This window comes from Ammospiza caudacuta, chromosome 26 (genome assembly GCF_027887145.1).
Source record: "Ammospiza caudacuta isolate bAmmCau1 chromosome 26, bAmmCau1.pri, whole genome shotgun sequence".
NCBI lineage: Eukaryota > Metazoa > Chordata > Aves > Passeriformes > Passerellidae > Ammospiza > Ammospiza caudacuta.
Genome location: NC_080618.1, coordinates 6,902,911 through 6,922,078, shown reverse-complemented (window position 1 = coordinate 6,922,078; position 19,168 = coordinate 6,902,911). Strand labels below are relative to the sequence as shown.

General features: G+C 55.2%; 1 protein-coding gene across 1 annotated transcript; it reads left to right on the top strand.

Annotated features, from left to right (window-relative positions):
• Positions 1–381: 381 nt before the first annotated feature.
• Positions 382–19,026, top strand: SLC4A5 (solute carrier family 4 member 5). The gene is made up of 23 exons (XM_058820321.1): positions 382–449; positions 2,121–2,281; positions 2,946–3,101; positions 4,398–4,493; positions 5,896–5,951; positions 7,554–7,711; positions 7,787–7,874; positions 8,019–8,173; positions 8,864–9,007; positions 9,385–9,559; positions 9,951–10,084; positions 10,191–10,462; positions 12,979–13,040; positions 13,566–13,766; positions 14,426–14,539; positions 15,825–15,986; positions 16,447–16,625; positions 16,841–16,913; positions 17,067–17,135; positions 17,588–17,761; positions 18,357–18,518; positions 18,642–18,709; positions 18,861–19,026. Exons 1-23 carry the CDS (start codon positions 397–399, stop codon positions 19,024–19,026), a joined length of 3,078 nt encoding a protein of 1,025 aa, XP_058676304.1. The 5' UTR covers positions 382–396.
• Positions 19,027–19,168: the final 142 nt, after the last annotated feature.

Genomic DNA, 19,168 nt, shown 5'->3' with positions numbered 1-19,168 from the left:
CTTTTTCCCTGATCCCAAACCCCATTCGGGGCCATTCCCTGTGGGACCATCTTGTTTCCAATGGAATTCCAGCAGTTTTTCCCACAGGGAATTCGGGATGGAGTTCTCCCATCCCCTCAAACATTTCCCTCCATTTCCATCCCCGTTTTTGTGATCATCTCGTTTCCCATGGAATTCCAGCTCTTTTTCCCACAGGGAATTCGGGATGGAGTTCCCCCATCCCCTCAAACATTTCCCTCCATTTCCATCCCCGTTTTTGCCCCTCTGGGTCCGTTCCCATCCCGTTTCCCCCCCGAATTCCATCGGATTTTCCCGGCAGTGTCCCCGGCCGCGGAACGGCTCCGGTACATCCTGGGCGAGGAGGACGAGGCGCCCAACCCCACGCTGTTCACCGAGATGGACACGCTGCAGCGCGACGGCGACGACATGGAGTGGAAGGAATCGGCCAGGTCGGGGATCCGGGAATGGGGAATGGGAGAAATCCCATCCCAAAATGTCCCCGCAGGATAACGGGGTCAGGGAAGGGGTGTGGGATTTGTGGGGCTTAGAAAAGGGCATTTCTGAATGGGGGAAATGGGGGAAAATGGGATTTTGAAGCTGGAATATCAAAGAATGAGTGTCAGATTGAGGAATGTTAGAAAAAGATATTCCTGAATCGGGGAAATTCAGGAAAAATGGGATTTTGAAAATGGAATATCAGAGTGTGGACATTTTTTATAAGGATGTTAGAAGAGGGCATTTCTGAATGGGGAAAATGCTGGAAAATGGGATTTTGGGAGGGTTTGAAAGTGGAATCCTCAGCAAAGGAATCCAAGGGTGCCGATGGCGGCACAAAGGCACCGCTGGAGCTGTGTCCCAATCCCACAGGGATTCCTGCCCCAATCCCACAGGGATTCCTGTCCCAATCCCACAGGGATTCCTGCCCCAATCCCACCCAATCCCACAGGGATTCCTGTCCCAATCTCACAGGGATTCCTGTCCCCAATCCCACAGGGATTCCTGTCCCCAATCCCACAGGGATTCCTGTCCCAATCCCACCCAATCCCACAGGGATTCCTGTCCCAATCTCACAGGGATTCCTGTCCCCAATCTCACAGGGATTCCTGTCCCCAATCCCACAGGGATTCCTGCCCCAATCCCACCCAATCCCACAGGGATTCCTGTCCCCAATCCCGCAGGGATTCCTGTCCCAATCCCACAGGGATTCCTGCCCCAATCCCACAGGGATTCCTGTCCCCAATCCCACAGGGATTCCTGTCCCAATCCCACAGGGATTCCTGCCCCAATCCCACCCAATCCCACAGGGATTCCTGCCCCAATCCCGCAGGGATTCCTGTCCCAATCCCACAGGGATTCCTGCCCCAATCCCACCCAATCCCGCAGGGATTCCTGTCCCCAATCCCACAGGGATTCCTGTCCCCAATCCCACAGGGATTCCTGCCCCAATCCCACCCAATCCCACAGGGATTCCTGCCCCCAATTCCGCAGGGATTCCTGCCTCAATCCCACAGGGATTCCTGCCTCAATCCCACTGGGATTCCTGCCCCAATCCCACTCTCCATAATGACCCAAATTCCTTGGAAAACGGGGCAGAAGGGAGAGGAGCAGCGCCCTAATCGGCTTTGGGGGAGCGGCGGCGGTGCTGGGCGGGGAGTTTGAATTCCATCCCAGGAAAGAGGAAGGGTTGGAAATCGGGATTCTCCGGAGAAATCAGGGATGGGTGTTGTGGTTTGGGGCTCTGTCAGGGCTTTTCCTCCACCCCAATGTTCCCAAATCCCACAGGAGCGATTTGAGGATGGGGAAATCCATGGATTTGGGTTTCCTGGTGGGACTGGAAACTTTTCCTCCACCCCACAGCTCCCAAATCCCACAGATACAATTTGAAGATGGATAAATCCATGGATTTGTGTTTCCTGGTGGGATTGGGAGCATTCCCTCCCTCCACAACCCCACAGGCAGCACTTTTGGGAATGCTCCACCACATCCTCCCTTCCCAGCCCGGATAACGAGCGAGAACTCTGTGACGTGAATCAATCCAGGCCCTCCAAGCAGGGAAACCCCCCAGGAAGGAAAAGCCATTCCCAGCTCCTCACACCTGCCCCATCCTGCTCCCGTTCCAGGTGGATCAAGTTCGAGGAGAAGGTGGAGGAAGGCGGCGAGAGGTGGAGCAAACCCCACGTGTCCACGCTGTCCCTGCACAGCCTCTTTGAGCTGCGGACGTGTCTCCAGACAGGAACGGTGCTCCTGGACCTCGATGGATACTCCTTGCCCCAAATTATTGGTAGGAGCCCCTGGAGGTTTTTTCCCCCATGCCCTAAAATGGTGGGAATGGATTTAAATTCATTTTTTTCCCTGAATTTGTCCAGGAATGAGCAAAAGGAGGAGTTGGGAGCCATCAGGTGTTCCCTTGCGTGTTGTGTTGAGGTTTTGGGGGGTCTGGGGGCCTCTGCTGAAGCAGCAGATTTTGGGGTGGTTTTGGGGTTGCCCCTGGATCACCATGGATGGGTGTGTGCAGGTGATGTCATCGAGGAGCAAACTGAGGACATTTTGGGGGGTTTTGGCAGTCACCACCTCTGGGTGTTGCAGAGGATGTCACTGAGGAGCAGATTGATGGTGGGACATTTTGGGGATGTTCTTGGGGTCACCATGGCCGTGTTTGCAGATGATGTCATCAAGGAGCAGATTGAAGACATTTTGGGGACATTTTTGGGAGGTTCTTGGGGGTCACCATGGCCATGTGTTGTAGATAATGTCATTGAGAAGCAGACTGAGGATGGGGCATTTTGGGGAGGTTTTGGGGACATTTTGGGGAAGTTTTGGGGGTCACCATGGCTGTGCTTTGCAGACGATGTCATCGAGAAGCAGATTGAGGATGGGCTGCTCAAGGAGCAGATTTTGGGGGGGTTTTGGGGTCACCCCTGGGTCACCACAGCCGTGTTTTGCAGACGATGTCATCGAGAAGCAGATCGAGGACGGGCTGCTGAAGCCGGAGCTGCGGGAGAAGCTCAGCTTCGTCCTCCTGCGCAAGCACCGGCACCAGACCAAGAAGCCGATCCACCGCTCGCTGGCCGACATCGGCAAATCCGTGTCCTCCAACACCGGTGAGCGCCGGGCAGGGACGGGGAACCGGGGCTGGGACACACCCGGGAGGGCGGCGGGAAGGGGCCCAAAGCTCTGCCCTGGTGAGGTTGGGGGTGGGGGTCAGTGGGAGCTGGGGACAAGGAGGTGTTGGGGACAGGGACAGTGTGGGACAGGGACAGTGTGTGACAAGGACTGTGTTGTGTGACAAGGACCGTGTTGTGTGAGGGACGTGGCTGCGGCAGGGACAATGCCACCGTATGGTGACGTCATTGAGTGATGGCATCGTTGTGTGAGGGGCAAGATCACAGTGTGATGGTAATGTCAGTGTGTGGTGATGTCATAGTGTGATGACATCATTGTGTGATGACATCACTGTGTGGTGACAATGCCACTGTATTGTGACATCACCATGTGAGGACAATGGCACTGTGATGGCATCGATGTGATGACAATGGCAATCTGTGATGATGTCACTGTGGGGACAGTGCCACCATGTGATGACATCACTGTGGAAACAATGGCACTGTGTGATGATGCCACCATGGGGTCAAGGTCACTGTGTGGCATCAGTGTCACTGTGTGATGACATCACAATGGGGACAATGACTGTGTGTGATGACATCACAGTGGTGACAATGACTGTGTGATGATGTCACTGTGGGGGTAATAGGTGATGATGACATTACCGTGTGCCAATGACATCACAGTATGCTGCTGATGTCACCATGTGCCAATGACGTCACCACGTGTTGATGGCGTCACCGCACGTTGATGACGTCACCGCGCGCTGGCGCCACACAAGGACGGCGGCACCGCGGGCGCCGGGCTCGGTGCCGCTGGGCTTTGCTGGCGCGGCGGCCGCAGACAAATCCGGTCTGGCCGCGGCTGATCCCGCTGTCCCTGCCCTTACAAAAGGGGATTTGGGCCCGTTCCCGATCGTTCCCTCGGGTTTAGCGGGAGGTCACTCGCTGCTGCAGGCTGGGCTTGGTCGCCAGCAGCCCCTGGAGCATCCTGGTGTTCTGAATGGGGTCCAGCCTCAGCATTTCCAATGGGATTCTGCCTGACATTCCCCGTGGGATCCTGCTGTGACATTTCCACTGGGATCCTGTCCCCGCATTCCCAACAGGATCCTGCTCCTGATGTTCCCCGTGGGATCGTTCTCCTGATATTCCCCACAGAACCCTGTCCCCACATTTCCAATGGAATCCTGCCCCACATTCTAACGGGATCCTGCCCTGACATTCCTCAGAGGATCCTGTCCCCACGTTCCCACAGGATCCCCTCCCCATCTCACCCTCTCCCCTCTCTCTCCCCAGCCCGCAGCCCCGTGCGGGGCCCGGCCGCCGGCGCCGCCTTCCACCGCTCCACCGAGGACCTGCGGCTGCGGCAGAGCGCCAGCTACGGCCGCCTGCGTGAGTGGGGCAGGGCACCGGCACTGCCCCGGGCACCACAGCCTGCCCGGGGCACCACAGACTGCCCTGGGGCATCACAGCCTGCCCGGGGCACCACAGACTGCCCTGGGGCACCACAGACTGCCCCGGGCACCACAGACTGCCCTGGGGCATCACAGACTGCCCCGGGCACCACAGACTGCCCTGGGGCACCACAGCCTGCCCTGGGGCACCACAGCCTGCCCCGGGCACCACAGACTGCCCTGGAGCACCAAATAATTCAATGGGACACCAAATAATTCCCTGGGACACCAAATAATTCAATGGGACACCAAATAATTTAATGGGACACCAAATAATTCCCTGGGACACCAAATAATTCAATGGGACACCAAATAATTCAATGGGACACCAAATAATTTAATGGGACACCAAATAATTCCCTGGGACACCATATAATTCAATGGGACACCAAATAATTTAATGGGACACCAAATAATTCGCCGGGGCACCACAGCCTTCCCTGGGACACCAAATAATTTATTGGGGCACCAAATAATTCAGTGAGATACCAGAGGCTTCTCTGGGACACCAAATAATTCAATAAGACACTAAATGATTCCCTGGAACACCAAATAATTCTCTGAAAAGCAAATAGTTCTCTAGAACACCAAATAATTCACTGGGATACCACAGCCTTCCTTGAGACACCAAACGATTCCCTGTAACACCAAATTATTCCCCAGGACACCACATTATTCCCTGTGACACCATATCTTTCCCTGGACACCCAAATAGTTCCCTAGAACACCAAATGATTCCCTGGGACACCAAATGGTTCCCTGGAAAACCGAATAATTCCCTGGAACACCAAATTCCCAGCCCCAGGGGCAGAGTGGGAGGTTGCAATGAGGTCCCACCACAGAAGTGCAGCAGGAATTTGGGATGAGCTGGCGTGGGGTGCAGGAAAAGATTCCTTGGAGTCCTTAGGGAGGGAAGGAACGGTGCTGGAAGAGGGAGGGAAGCCTGAAAGATTGCTGGGCTGGGAGAGGGCAGCTGGGACATCCCAAAGGAACCCTGGTTTGTGTGGCCGAGACTGGAAATGGTCCCATCTATGGAGCTTTGGGATCATTAGGGGTAGAAAAGCCCCCTGAGATCTGGAGCACCATGGTGTCCCCGGGTGCCACATCCAGAGGGTTTCTGGACCCTTCCAGGGATGGGGACTCCATCACTGCCCCCTTCCCACCCTTTCACAGGAGGAATTTCCCCTATTTCCCAGGTTTTCACGGCACTGCTGCTGCTTTGCAAGCCCAGACACCATCACCAATATTTTATTTCTTGTCACAAACTCCCCTCACTGGGTTTTCTCCTGGCACCTGGGGTGGCTTTTCCCTTTTCCTCACCTTCCCTCCCTTCCCTCCAGGTCACGCCCAGAGCCGGAGCATGAACGACATCTCGGACACCCCGAGCACTGACCAGGTACCCAAAATCCCAAATTCCCAAATCCCAAACCCCGGCACGATCCCTGCTGGGTGTCGGGTCCATGTGAGCCGAGGCTGGGTCGATGCCCACACAAATTCCTAATTAGGGCAGTTAATTGCTGTATTGATCCCCGTGGGGAAGCTGCCCCAGAGGTGACACCCGAGCTCTCAGCACGGAGTGAGGGACGAGCCAGGAGCCCAAATCCACCAGGGTGGGGCAAAATTCCCTCCAGATCTGCTGGGAGCCGCTTGGAAGTGTGGGAATCCTAAAGGGAGAGGGCGGCAAATCCCATTGGAGCTCTTGGGATGCAGCTCTGAGGGTGAGGGCCTGGAATTTGGGGTGGGATTTGCTTTTTCTGAGGTTTCCCAATGCAAAGCTCATCCCAGAGGCCTTGGGGGGCTTTTCCTTCTGGGGTTGCTTTTAGGAGGAGCTGGGGATGGATCAGTGGGATTTTTGTCCCCTTCCCATACCAGATTTTTCTGAGAATGGCTGGTTCCCTTTATGAGCTTTGCTTTGTTTCTGTTCCTGATTTCATCATAAACCAAAGGCAGAATGGGTTTTTAGGGAATGGGATGGAATAACCACTTGCTTTTCCCCTGGGATGTCCTCACTGGTTTTACCTGGGGTGATGCACTTTAGGGCAAGCCCAAACACAATAAACAATGTTTGATTCCCTTGGATTTCATGGATGGAAATCCACGTTCTGCAGGGATCCACGGGACAGGGACACCACCTGAAATGACTCCATCCCATTGCCCAGTCAGGAACCCCAAATATCCCCTCCAGCAATGGGGTTCGGAGGGTTAATCCCAAAATATGCAAAGCATTTAGGTTTAATCACCCTATTAGGCCCACTACAAAGGGACTTTTTAAGTGTTACACGAAGCTTAGTGGCCACTGGTAACTCCTGCTCTTATTCCGAGCAGAACTGGAGGAGTTGCTTTATTATTATTATGATTTTTTTTTTCCATTTGGATTTAGAAGATTAGGCCGGGGCGAGGCGGCTGCCCGGCTCACATGCCTGCCCTCATGCTGCCATATAGATTATCATAACTCCCTGCCTGGCTGCCTATTGAACCCTTTTAGGCTGCAATGAAAAGAGCTGCAGGGAAGAAGAGACCTGGGGAATAAATCCATGGATGAGGTTTTCCTCCTCCCATTATTGTTCCAGCTCCCAGAATGGGGTTGGGGAGGCACAAAAACCTCCCCCGTGCAGGGCTTGGGGGGGTTCTGTGCCATGAGGAGCTGGAAATAAACTCTAAAAATGTTCCTGGCTCACTGCAGCACCCCTGGGGTTGGCTCAGGTTTTCCACAGGGCATTTCAGGGAGTTTTCCTTGCAGAGAATCCAGGAGAGCAAAAGCAAACGTTGCTGGTTGGGTTGTGGAGCCCTGAGGGTGCAGTTTAGTTTCAGTTTTTGCCACGTTTCTGAAGAAATTTGGCTTTTTTTTCCTGGCTCCTCAGTCCCCACCTCTGGGAGTCCTGGGACAACAAGAGGTGAAATCTTGGAGCCTGAAGCTCCAACTTTGGTGGGGAAAAAAAGGGGGGAAAATCCAAATTTTGGCAACTGCTCCCTTCCTCGGTCTCGTCTTTGCCGACAGCTGAAGAACAAGTTCATCAAGAAGATCCCCAAGGACGCCGAGGCCTCCAACGTGCTGGTGGGGGAGGTGGAGTTCCTGGAGAAGCCCTTTGTGGCCTTCGTGCGGCTGCTCCAGGCCACCATGCTGGGCGGGGTGACTGAGGTGCCCGTCCCCACCAGGTGAGCACTGTCCTTTGAAGGGTCTGGTGGCACCAGGGCTCCCAGGTGGCCAACACGGCTCCTCTTCCTCCCCAGGTTCCTCTTCATTCTCCTCGGCCCGGCGGGAAAAGCCAAATCGTACAACGAGATCGGCAGGGCCATCGCCACGCTCATGGTGGACGATGTGAGTGGAGGCCACCCCAGCCCTCGTGTGGGACCCAGAACCCAGCCAAGAAAGCAATTTCCACCTTATCACCCCAAAAGCTGAGATTGAAACCCCAGGGAGGACGTGGGGCTGGAGGTGACCCTGTCCCATGTCCACCCCCAGCTCTTCAGCGACGTTGCCTACAAAGCCCGGGACAGGGAGGACCTGATCGCCGGCATCGACGAGTTCCTGGACGAGGTCATCGTCCTCCCGCCCGGCGAGTGGGACCCCAACATCCGCATCGAGCCCCCCAAAAAAGTGCCCTCGGCTGAGAAGAGGTGGGTGGGGCTGCACCAGCCCGCGGCCACACCCGTGTCCAGTTCTGGGGGGTGAGGGCCTCACTTGGCTGCATCCCTGGAAGTGACCCCTCCAGATGTTCCAGACACGCTGGGTTTGCAGCAGGGTTTGATCCCAGCTCGGCTCAGAGCCGTTTCCACCCTCCTGGGACAGGGGGAGGTGACCCTGCCCTGGGCAGGAGTTGAGCTGGATCATCCTTGAGTCCCTCCCAACCCAACCCAACCCAACCCAACCCATTGCTCCACAAACTGACCAAACCCACCTCTGACTCTGGCCAAATTCACCCCAAAACCCACACTCAGTGCAGGCTCAGAGCTGCACCACGGCCATGGTCCTCACACCGGGGCCATGTGCCCATCCAGCGGTGCCAACCTGGCAGTGCCAATACGGCAGTGTTGATCCAGTGGTGTCGATCCGACAGTGTTGATCCGGTGGCACCAGTGTGGCAGTGCTGATGTGGCAGTGCCAATCTGGTGGTGCTGATCCAATGGCACCAATCCAGTGGTGCCCATCCAGCAGTGCCAATGTGGCAGTGCTGATCCAGTGGCGCCAATCCAGTGGTGCCCATCTGGCAGTGCCAGAGCGGGTGCGAGGTGGTGCCAGTCCGCTGGTGCTGAGCCAGTGGTGCCCATCCGCCGGTGCCAGTGTGTCGGTGCCAATGTGTTGCACAGGAAGTCGGTGTTCTCGCTGAACGAGGTGGGGCAGATGAATGGCGCGGCCGGCGGGGCGGGCGCTGGGGGCGGCGGCGGCGGCAGCGACGATGGGGAGATGCCCGAAGTCCACGAGATCGGGGAGGAGCTGGCCTGGACCGGCAGGTGAGCCAGGAACCACCCCCAGACACCTCCAGAAGGTGCCAGAATCCATCGTCATTGACGTCTCCTGTGGGCTCACCCTGGGGTGAAACCCTGGTGGGAAGGGGTTTTGGTCAGCACCAGATCTATTTATGTGTCTATATATAAATTATATTTATGTATCAATATTTATAAATCTCCCAAGTGGCCAGAGAAGCTGTGCATCCCCAGAAGTGTCCAAGGCCAGGTTGGATGGGGACAGTGGAAGGTGTCCCTGCCATGGCAGGGGTGGGATGGGACGGGATTTAAGGTCCCTCCAACCCAAACCACTCCAGGACTCCACGATTCTCTTTTGGTGGAAGTCACCAGGTGTCGGTGTCACCTCGGCGGTGTCTCCGCAGGTTTTGTGGTGGCCTCTACCTGGATATCAAGAGGAAGCTGCCCTGGTTCCCCAGCGACTTCTACGAAGGTTTCCATATCCAGTCCATCTCCGCCATCCTCTTCATCTACCTGGGCTGCATCACCAACGCCATCACCTTCGGGGGGCTGCTGGGGGACGCCACTGACAACTACCAGGTGTGGCCCAGGTGTCACCGGCCTGGGGACGGGCAGGGACGGGATCGGTGGGATGGGATGGAATTGATGGGATCCATGGGATGGGATCCTGGGATTGTGATGGGATCAGTGGGATGGAATGGGATCCATGGGATTGGGATCCATGGGATTGGGATGGGATGGACAATCTATGGGATGGATTTTACCCTACTTGTGCCATGCCAAGCTTCTGGGGATGGACATCTCCGCCAGGTGGGACTGGCAGCCCTGGAGCCCTGTAATCCCTCCATGGCAATGCCAGGAGCAATGGGACACAGTCCCAACCATCCCTCAGCCCCATCTCCATCGGGGGGTCCATGGGGACGTGGCATGGCCTGGCACCCCCGTGATGCCACCTCTGCTCCATCCCCAGGGGGTCATGGAGAGCTTCCTGGGCACGGCCATGGCCGGCTCCATGTTCTGCCTCTTCGCCGGGCAGCCCCTCATCATCCTCAGCAGCACCGGCCCCATCCTCATCTTCGAGAAGCTGCTCTTCGACTTCAGCAAGTGAGTGCTGGCCCACGCCAGGGGACACCAGGGCCTGTCCCCACGGGGCTGGGACGTGTCCCCAGCCCCCAGCCGCTCTCACAGGGCCGCCTGTCCCCTCTTCCAGAGGCAACGGGATCGACTACATGGAATTCCGCCTGTGGATCGGGCTGCACTCGGCCCTGCAGTGCCTTATCCTGGTGGCCACCGACGCCAGCTTCATCATAAAGTACATCACGCGCTTCACCGAGGAGGGCTTCTCCACCCTCATCAGCTTCATCTTCATCTACGACGCCATCAAGAAGATGATCGGGGCCTTCAAGTACTACCCCATCAACTCGGACTTCAAGCCCGACTACGTGACCATGTACAAGTGCGAGTGCGTGGCCCCCGACCCAGGTGAGTTCACCCCGGGGCCGCCCGGGCAGCAGCCGGGGGTGGGAGGGTCCTGGCGTGGATCAGTCCCGGCCCAGGACGTGGGAGGAGGAGGCAGCTGGGCTGGAGACACCTGGAACTCATCATCCTCCCCTGAGGGGGCTGTGGAGATGGAGGAAGAGCCTTGTCCCCCTTGGATGAACTTCTGGGACACAGCAGATGGAGAGCTGGGATCTCAGCCTGGAGCAGCCAGACCTGGATGGACAAAGAGGAATTATGGAAGAAAGAAAAGGACATTTTGGGTGATTCCAGCCTGCTGCTGATGGAAACTGAGTCTCCAGAACACACCTGGAGTGGTTCTGTGCTCTGCGGTGTCTGGGACACCCTGGATGTCCCAGCTGGGTGTGGAAACCTCCATGGACCATTTCCCTCCTTTTTCCACTCCTTATCCAAAAGGAGAGGCTATCGGGCTCTGAGCTGAAGGTCCTTCCATGGTTTTGCTCTTGGGGAGATGTCCTGGATGATCCCAGATCTGAACTTGGAGCTCCTGGAAGGGAGCAGAGACAGCTTCAGGCTCACGGCAGCAAGCAGCTGCTCCCCCAGGAGCTGAATTACATCAAAAATCCAAATTTGGGGGAGCACCAGCTGCAGCCAGAGGAGACTGACAGTGGGTGGAGGTGAAGGTGGATGAAGGTCATGGTGGATGAAGATGATAGTGAAGGAGGATGACGATGGATGAAGGTCAGAGTGGATGAAGACGACGATGGATGAAGACGATGGTGGATGAAAATGTCAATGGATGAAATTATGATGGATGAAGGTCACAGTAGATGAAGATGATGGTGAAGTTCTGCCCATCTCCTTCCTTCAAGAGCAGCACCCAAGCCCCTCCACCCAAGGCATTCCCAACACATCTGGCACTCTCGCCCCGTGGCACTCGCAGCCTTTGGGTTGAATTTCACATTTTTCCTCAACTCCTGCTCATCCACCCCTCGTGGGCACCGCGACCCCACTGGGAGCCGGGACCCCAGAGCAGCACCAGAACCAATTCCTGCCCCCATCCCGACCCGCAGAGAGCGAAGCCGGAGCCCCCAGAGCCGGAATTCCGGGACGGAGCCGTGAGCACCCCCGGGAGGAGCCTTCAGCCTCCAGGGAGGTCTCCCCCAAGCCCCCACCCCGAGCAGCCCAGAGGCATCTGCACCCCAATCCCCGATCCCGCTCCTCCCCCGGCTGTCCGAGGCTGCCGTGTCCAGGCTGGATTTAAAATCCCTCTAGAAATTATGTTTATTCCTCTCTCCATCCTTAATTTTTTTTTTAATTCCCTTTTTTTTCCATCCCTGCTGATTTTTGATTATTATAACTGATTTGTCCCATATTTGTCTCTGCTGCACACATCAATTGGGGCTGATTTCAATCTCAAGTGAGTATCACCTTCTAAATATTAAAACTATTTTAATATTTGATACTCTCCCCCCACGGGGGGGTTCCATTGTTATTTTTTTTTTCATGTATTTGACTTTTCTCTCTCTCTAAAAAAGGTTTGTGTGGAGCCCTTAGGGCTCCTCTCTCTAACCCACCGGTGCCGTGCTGCCCTTTAGAGGCATAAAACCCCCAAAATAGGGTTTGTGGAAAAAGAAAAGGTTGTGGAGGAGAGAAATGAGAACAAACCCGATGTTTTTAGGGCTGAGTTTGCCCCCAGAGCTCGGTCCTGGCAGCCCTGGGCTCTCTGTCCTGACCCAGCTCTCCCTCATTAACCCCGGCGCCAGGGCTGGAGGCGGCGGCCGAAGAGGATGGAAGAGGGGGTGGCCGAGCCATCCCAGAATTCCCGAATTCCCGAATTCCCTCTTTTAGGGGCACCCCGAGACATCCCGGGGGTGCTCCCGGAGCCGCGGAGCCGCGTCGCTGAAGAGCCAAGGAGGAGAAGGTGCCGGGGGCTCGGAAAGACGGAATTTTGCACCAAAGACACCAAAACACCCCCAAACTATTTTTTTAAAAAATTAATGATAATTTTAAAAAGGCAAATCAAGTGTGATTTGGGGTGAATTGGGTGTCGTCTCTCAAAAAAAAAAAAAAAAAAAATAAAACCACACGAGGGTGCTTTCCCAGCTTTCCACCATGGTTTTAAGTCTACCTCATTCCTGGCGGCTTCCTTGGGAAGCTCTTGGGAAATTTTATGAACTGGGAAGCTCCCAGAAATTTTAGGAACTGGGAAACTTCTGGGAATTTTAGGAACTGGGAAGCTCCTGGAAATTTTAGGAACTGGGAAATTTTAGGAACTGGGAAGCTCCCAGAAATTTTAGGAACTGGGAACTCCTAAAATTCCCCTCTGGCCCAGCCCTCGCCAGCCCTACAGGGAGGAGCCGCCGCGTCCTCCCCAGCGCGTGGGATTAATCAGGGAGAATTTAGAAAAAGGGGGATTTGCCCCCAAAATGCAGGGATGGCGATCCCTGGCGGGCTCAGCAGGCCAAGCCCAGCTGGGGTTTAACCCCCAGAGCTCGGGTTTAGCCCCAAAGCCTCAATAACCGACTCCTTTCCTGCAGCCAACGCCACCCTGTTCGATGCTTCAGCGCCAGTGGCACCCAACAGCACTAACGTGTCTCTGGTAAGGACTGGGAGCTGCTCAGCCCTGGGGAAATTTGGGATCAGGGAGGGGAAATGGGCAATTCCAGCACCCAGGAGAGGGATGGGCCAGCTCGGAGCGAGGGGAACTCAAATTGGGGTTTTTCCCCCCAAATTTGTATCAGGTCTGCAGTTTTGGGTATCCCCAGAACTCTGGAAATTCACCTTTCCTTGTGTGCTCCAACTGCTCTTTTTGGGATTTGAGCAGGAAATTTCCCATTTTTGCAAAAACACTGGTTTTGCTCAGTTCAGTTGTGAAATCCCATTTTTCTTGCACAGCGTGATCCTAAAAGTACAAATCTGGGGTTTGGACAGGAAATTTCCCTTTTCCTGCACATTATCTCCTAAAGTACAAATTTGGGGTTTTGGACAGGAACATTTCCTTTATTTCCATGCTGCGCCATAAAAATGCCACCTGTGCTGGATTTGGGCTGAAATCCCCCCTTTCCCTGCACACCACAATAATTCCTAATTTCACTAATTTTGCTTTTTTCGGGTTTCTTGCCAGTCCAATGCTCTCAACCTCACAGCTCTGGACTGGACCCAGCTGAGTAAGAAGGAATGCCTCAAATACGGCGGCAGCTTAGTGGGAAAATCCTGCAAATTCGTGCCTGACCTGGCCCTCATGTCCTTCATCCTCTTCTTTGGCACCTACTCCATGACCCTGACCCTGAAAAAATTCAAATTCAGTCGCTACTTCCCCACCAAGGTAAGGAGAGAACCAAATCCTGCAGATCCTGTCCCAAAAACGAAGGGAAGCGGGAGCTGCCAGGAGGTTTGGGAAGGTTGGAGGCAGAGACCTCCAGGAAAATAAATCTCTGTTTTTAGGAGGGTTTGGCCATGATTGGGTCATCCCCGAGGTTTTAGACCCTGATTTTTGGAATTTTGTGATGTTTTTGTGGCAGCTTCCTCTCTGAACTGGAGTTGGGTTAATGGGTGGACAATTAATTGGTGGACAATTAATGAACAAGAATTTGTGGGATCATGGGTGAAGAATGGATGGGATCATGAATGAAGAATGGATGAGGAACTTGTGGGATCATGGATGAGGGATTTGTGGGATCATGGATGAGGGATTTGTGGGATCCCACCCACAGGGAAGTGGTCACCAGCCCAGAGTCTGATGGACATCAGTGACCAGTAGTGACCAGGGCTCCCATCAGGGCCAGCATTAATTAATGTTCTCATTAATGATGGAAACAAAGGGGTTTGCAGGTGACACCAAGGGACAATTCCGAAGGATGGGGACATCCACAGAGACCTGGACAAGCTCCCTTCCCACCCCATTAATTCCCTTCCCACTCCATTAATTCCCCTTTCCACCCCATTAATTCCCTTTCCAACCCCATTTCCCTGTCTTGCCTCCAGGTCAGGGCTTTCATTGCTGATTTTTCCAATGTCTTCTCCATCCTGCTCTTCTGTGGAGTGGATGCCTGCTTTGGACTGGACACCCCCAAACTCCACATCCCCAGTATCATCAAGGTTGGGTCTCCTCTCCTCTCCCACGCTTTTATTCCAGGTTCTTTTGGGAATCTTGCAGCTCCAGGCACTGTCTTAAAAGCTACTTCAATCTTTCTAACAATATTCTAATTTTCTGACTTTCGTTCCTCTCTTTTTTTGTTGTTTTTCCTCCTTTTTTGTTCTTCTTCCTCCTTTTTGCCATTTTTCCTCCCTTTTCTTTCTCTCTCCCCCCTGGCCGGTAGCTCCGTAAGCTCATTAGCGATTTCTCCATCTTTATGTCCATACTAATGTTTGTGGGGCTGGATGTGCTTTTTGGACTCAACACCCCAAAGCTCCAAGTGCCTACAGACTTCAAGGTAAAAACCCAAAATTCCACAAAACCCCATTCCAGAAGGATTTCTCCTCTCCAGCCAGGGGGTGACCTGAGGATCCCAGTGAAGATCCCAGTGAGAACCCCAATGGTGATCCCAATGAAAATCCCAATGAGGATCCCAGTGAGGATGCCAATGGAAACCCCAGTGAGGAACCCAATATGGATCCCAGTGGGGACCCCAATGGGGATCCCAATGGAGAACGCAAATGAAAATCCCAATATGGATCCCAGTGAGGATTCCAATAGGGACCCCGATGGGGATCCCAATGTGGAACCCAAATGGAAATCCCAATGAGGACCCCAGTGAGGATCCCAATACAGATCCCAGTGAGAATTCCAATGGAGATCCCAATGGGGATCCCAGTGGGGAACCCAAATGGAAATCCCAATGAGGACCCCAGTGAGGATCCCAATGAGGATTCCAATAGAAACCCCAAGGAGGATCCCAATAGGGGTCCCAGTGAGGATCCCCATGAAGATCCCAATGGAGATCCCAACAAGAATCCCAAAGGAATTCCCAACAAGGATCCCAGTGAAGATCCCAATAGAAACCCCAGTGAGGATCCCAATAACAATCCCCATGAAGATCTCAATGGGGATCCCAGCAAGAATCCCAGTGAAGACCCCAATGGGGATCGCAATGGAAATCCCAGCAAGGATCCCAGTCAAGATCCCAATAGAAATCCCAATGGGGATCCCAATAGAAACCCCAAGGAGGATCCCAGGGATGATCCCCATGAAGATCCCAATGGGGATCCCAATGGAAATCCCAGCAAGGATCCCTCCCAACGAGGATCCCAATGAGGATTTGGGGGTGGTTTGGAGCACGGGATTTAGGATGGATCTGGGATGGGGCTGTCCCCAAATGCCACCCCTTGGGTTCTCCCAACCCGTGCCCCGTTGCCGAGGTTCCGACCCCGCTGTCGTCTCCAGCCCACACGCGTGGACCGGGGCTGGTTCGTGTTCCCCTTCGGCAAGAACCCGTGGTGGGTGTACCTGGCCAGCGCCCTGCCCGCCCTGCTGGTCACCATCCTCATCTTCATGGACCAGCAGATCACGGCCGTCATCGTCAACAGGAAGGAGCACAAGCTGAGGGTGAGAGCCCCAGGGATCCCCCACAGCACCCAGGGCACCCCAGGATCCGCCACAGCACCCCATGGGTCTTCCACATGACCCAGGGCACCCTAGGATCCCCATCAGCACCCAGGGTACCCAGGGATCCCCCAAAGCACCCAGGTTTGGGGTGGTTTTTGGGGGCTGCCCCTGTCCTCAGCCAGCTGTGGGTTTGGGGTGATGGAGAGCCTGGGGGTGAAGTTCTGTGGGTAACGGGGTGCAGGTGGGTGATACAGGGTGACACAGGGAGATGTGGGGTGATATGGGGTGACACAAGGTGCCCCATATCAGTGTGGGGCACACCATGGTGACACTGGGTCCATGTGGGGTATATCAGGGTGACACCAGGTGTTTGGGGTGACACCAGGTGCCCCAAGGCCCTGCCTGTGGGACACCCCCAGTGCAGAGCCCCCCGTGCAGAGCCCCCCGTGCTGTGTTGCAGAAGGCAGCCGGGTACCACCTGGACCTCTTCTGGGTGGGCATCCTGATGGCCGTGTGCTCCTTCATGGGGCTGCCCTGGTACGTGGCCGCCACCGTCATCTCCATCGCCCACATCGACAGCCTCAAGATGGAGACCGAGACCAGCGCGCCGGGGGAGCAGCCCCAGTTCCTGGGGGTCAGGTGGGTCTGACAGGGGTCCTGGGCTGGGGGGACCTCCCTGTCCTGGGAGGGGACAGCAGGGATTGTCCTTCATGGGGACACCAAGGACAGGGAAGGTTTGTCTTGTCCTGAGGACACCAGGGCCTGGCAGGAGTTGTCAATTGTCCCATTCCCACTGGTGGTTCTCGGTTCCTCGGGGGTTCCTCGGGCTGACCCTGCTCCTGTCCCCTCTCCAGGGAGCAGAGGGTCACCGGCATCATCGTCTTCGTGCTCACGGGCATTTCGGTTTTCCTGGCTCCTATCCTGAAGGTAAAATTCCCATTCCCCCTCCCTGCAGAGGTTTGGGGACATGGGGAAAAAAGCTGGGTCCTGTCCCGTCCTGGTGACCTCCAGCGCTGTCCCTGTCCCTGGGGAGGAGCCGCTGCCTTCCCCGGGTCAGCTTGTGCTGTTCCCTGTTCCCAGTACATCCCCATGCCGGTGCTCTACGGGGTCTTCCTCTACATGGGCGTGGCGTCGCTCAACGGCATCCAGGTGAGTGCCCTTCCTCCTCAGCATCCTCCTCATCCTCGTCCTCCTTCTCATCATTCTCCTCATCCTCTTCATCTTCTTCAAGGTTGTCCTCATTCTCCTCATCCTCTGTCTTCATCCTCATCCTCCTTATGCCCGTCCTCCTACTCTTCATCCTTGCCATTCTCCTCCTTCTCATCATCCTCATCCTCCTTCTCCTCCTCATCCTTGTTGTTCTCCTCCTCCTTCTCTTCATCCTCCTCCTCCTCCTCACTGACCACAGACTGTCCCACACTGTCTCCAAAAGGAGGATTTTTACTCCAAAATTTCCATGTATGGGACAGCAGACACCCAAAACCCTCGGAGAAACACCAAAACCCCACAAATTCCCCATTTGGGGGGGATCAAAACAGGGTTTTCCTGGGCAGCCTGTGGGGTGGGGCTGAGGATTAACCCCAGGCCTTCCTCCCGGGCAGTTCTGGGATCGCTGCAAGCTCTTCCTGATGCCGGCCAAGCACCAGCCCGACTACGTGTTCCTGCGGCACGTCCCGCTGCGCCGCATCCACCTCTTCACGCTGGTGCAGATCGTCTGCCTGGCCGTGCTCTGGATCCTCAAATCCACCGTGGCCGCCATCATCTTCCCCGTCATGGTAATCCCGTCCTTGATCCAAAGGGTTTTTTTGGGATTTTTGGTGTGGTCCCACCATCATCATCTTCTCCATCGTGGTAATCCCATCCTCCATCCAAAGGGGGTTTGTTGGGATTTAATGGAATTTTTGGCATGGTTCCATCATGGCTGCCATCATCCTCCTCGTCATGGTAATCCCATCCTTGATCCAAAGGGGTTTTTTTGGGATTTAATGGAATTTTTTGCATGGTTCCACCATGGCTGCCATCATCTTCCCTGTCATGGTGATCCCATCCTACATTGGAAGGGTTTTATGGAATTTTTGGTGTGGTCCCACCATCATCATCTTCCCCATCATGGTAATCCCATCCTTGATCCAAAGAGGGTTTTTGGGATTTCTGGCGTGGTCCCATCATCTTCCCTGTCATGGTGACCCCATCCTACCTTGGAAGGGTTTTTTGGGATTTTTGGCATGGTCCCACCATGGCCGTCACCATGTACCCAGTCATGGTAATCCCATCCTCGCTCCCAATGGTTTTTTGGGATTTAAGGGATTTTTGGCTTAGTGGTCAGCCCATATCTAGGGTTGAGCTGCTCCTGGACCTCTCCCCTGTCAGATCTTGGCCCTGATCCTGGTGAGAAGGCTCCTGGATTTCGTCTTCTCCCAGCACGACCTGGCCTGGATCGACAACATCATCCCCGAGAAGGAGAAGAAGAAGGAGGACGACAAGAAGAAGAAGAAGAAAGGCAACAAAGGCGACAGCAGCAGCGACGAGGAGGTGGGCACGGGGTCACCCGAGGACAGGGAGACACCCCAGAGCTGGGCAGGGACAATTCCCACCAGGAATTGGGATGAAGGTCTGGGGTCACCTGGGCAGCGTCTCAGCTCTGTGTCCCCCCAGGAAAGAGGGCCTCCCCCTGGAGCTCTGCGTTCCGACTCGTCCCCGAACGGCTCCGACATGGACCGCAGGTAACCGGGACCCCTCCCCATCCCTGGGCGGGAATTTGGGATCCCCTCAGCTCAAAACTTCCAGGCGGGTTTGGGGCGGGGGCAGCACCTCCAGGGTGGGTTTGGGGCAGGTTTGGGGCAGCCCCCCTGCTCACCCCCCTCTCCCCCCCAGTATCACCCTGCACCTGAAGATCTCGTGCCCGTCGTCTCCCGCCTTTAACTACTCCCGCAACCCCATCTGTGCCGTGCCCCAGGTGAAGATCGAGATGGAGTCGGACTACGAGGACAGCGACACTGAGAAGGCCCCGCGGGACATGGGCAGCGAGACCACGCTATAGCCCCGCCCGCCGGGACCCCAAATTAATTTAATTTATATCTAGGATAGGTAGAGATAGCACCGCGGTCACGGACGGATAAAGGAAACGGGGGGCGTTCCTCTCTGCCGGAGAGGCGGCCCTGGCGGCCCCAAGCCCCAGCAGA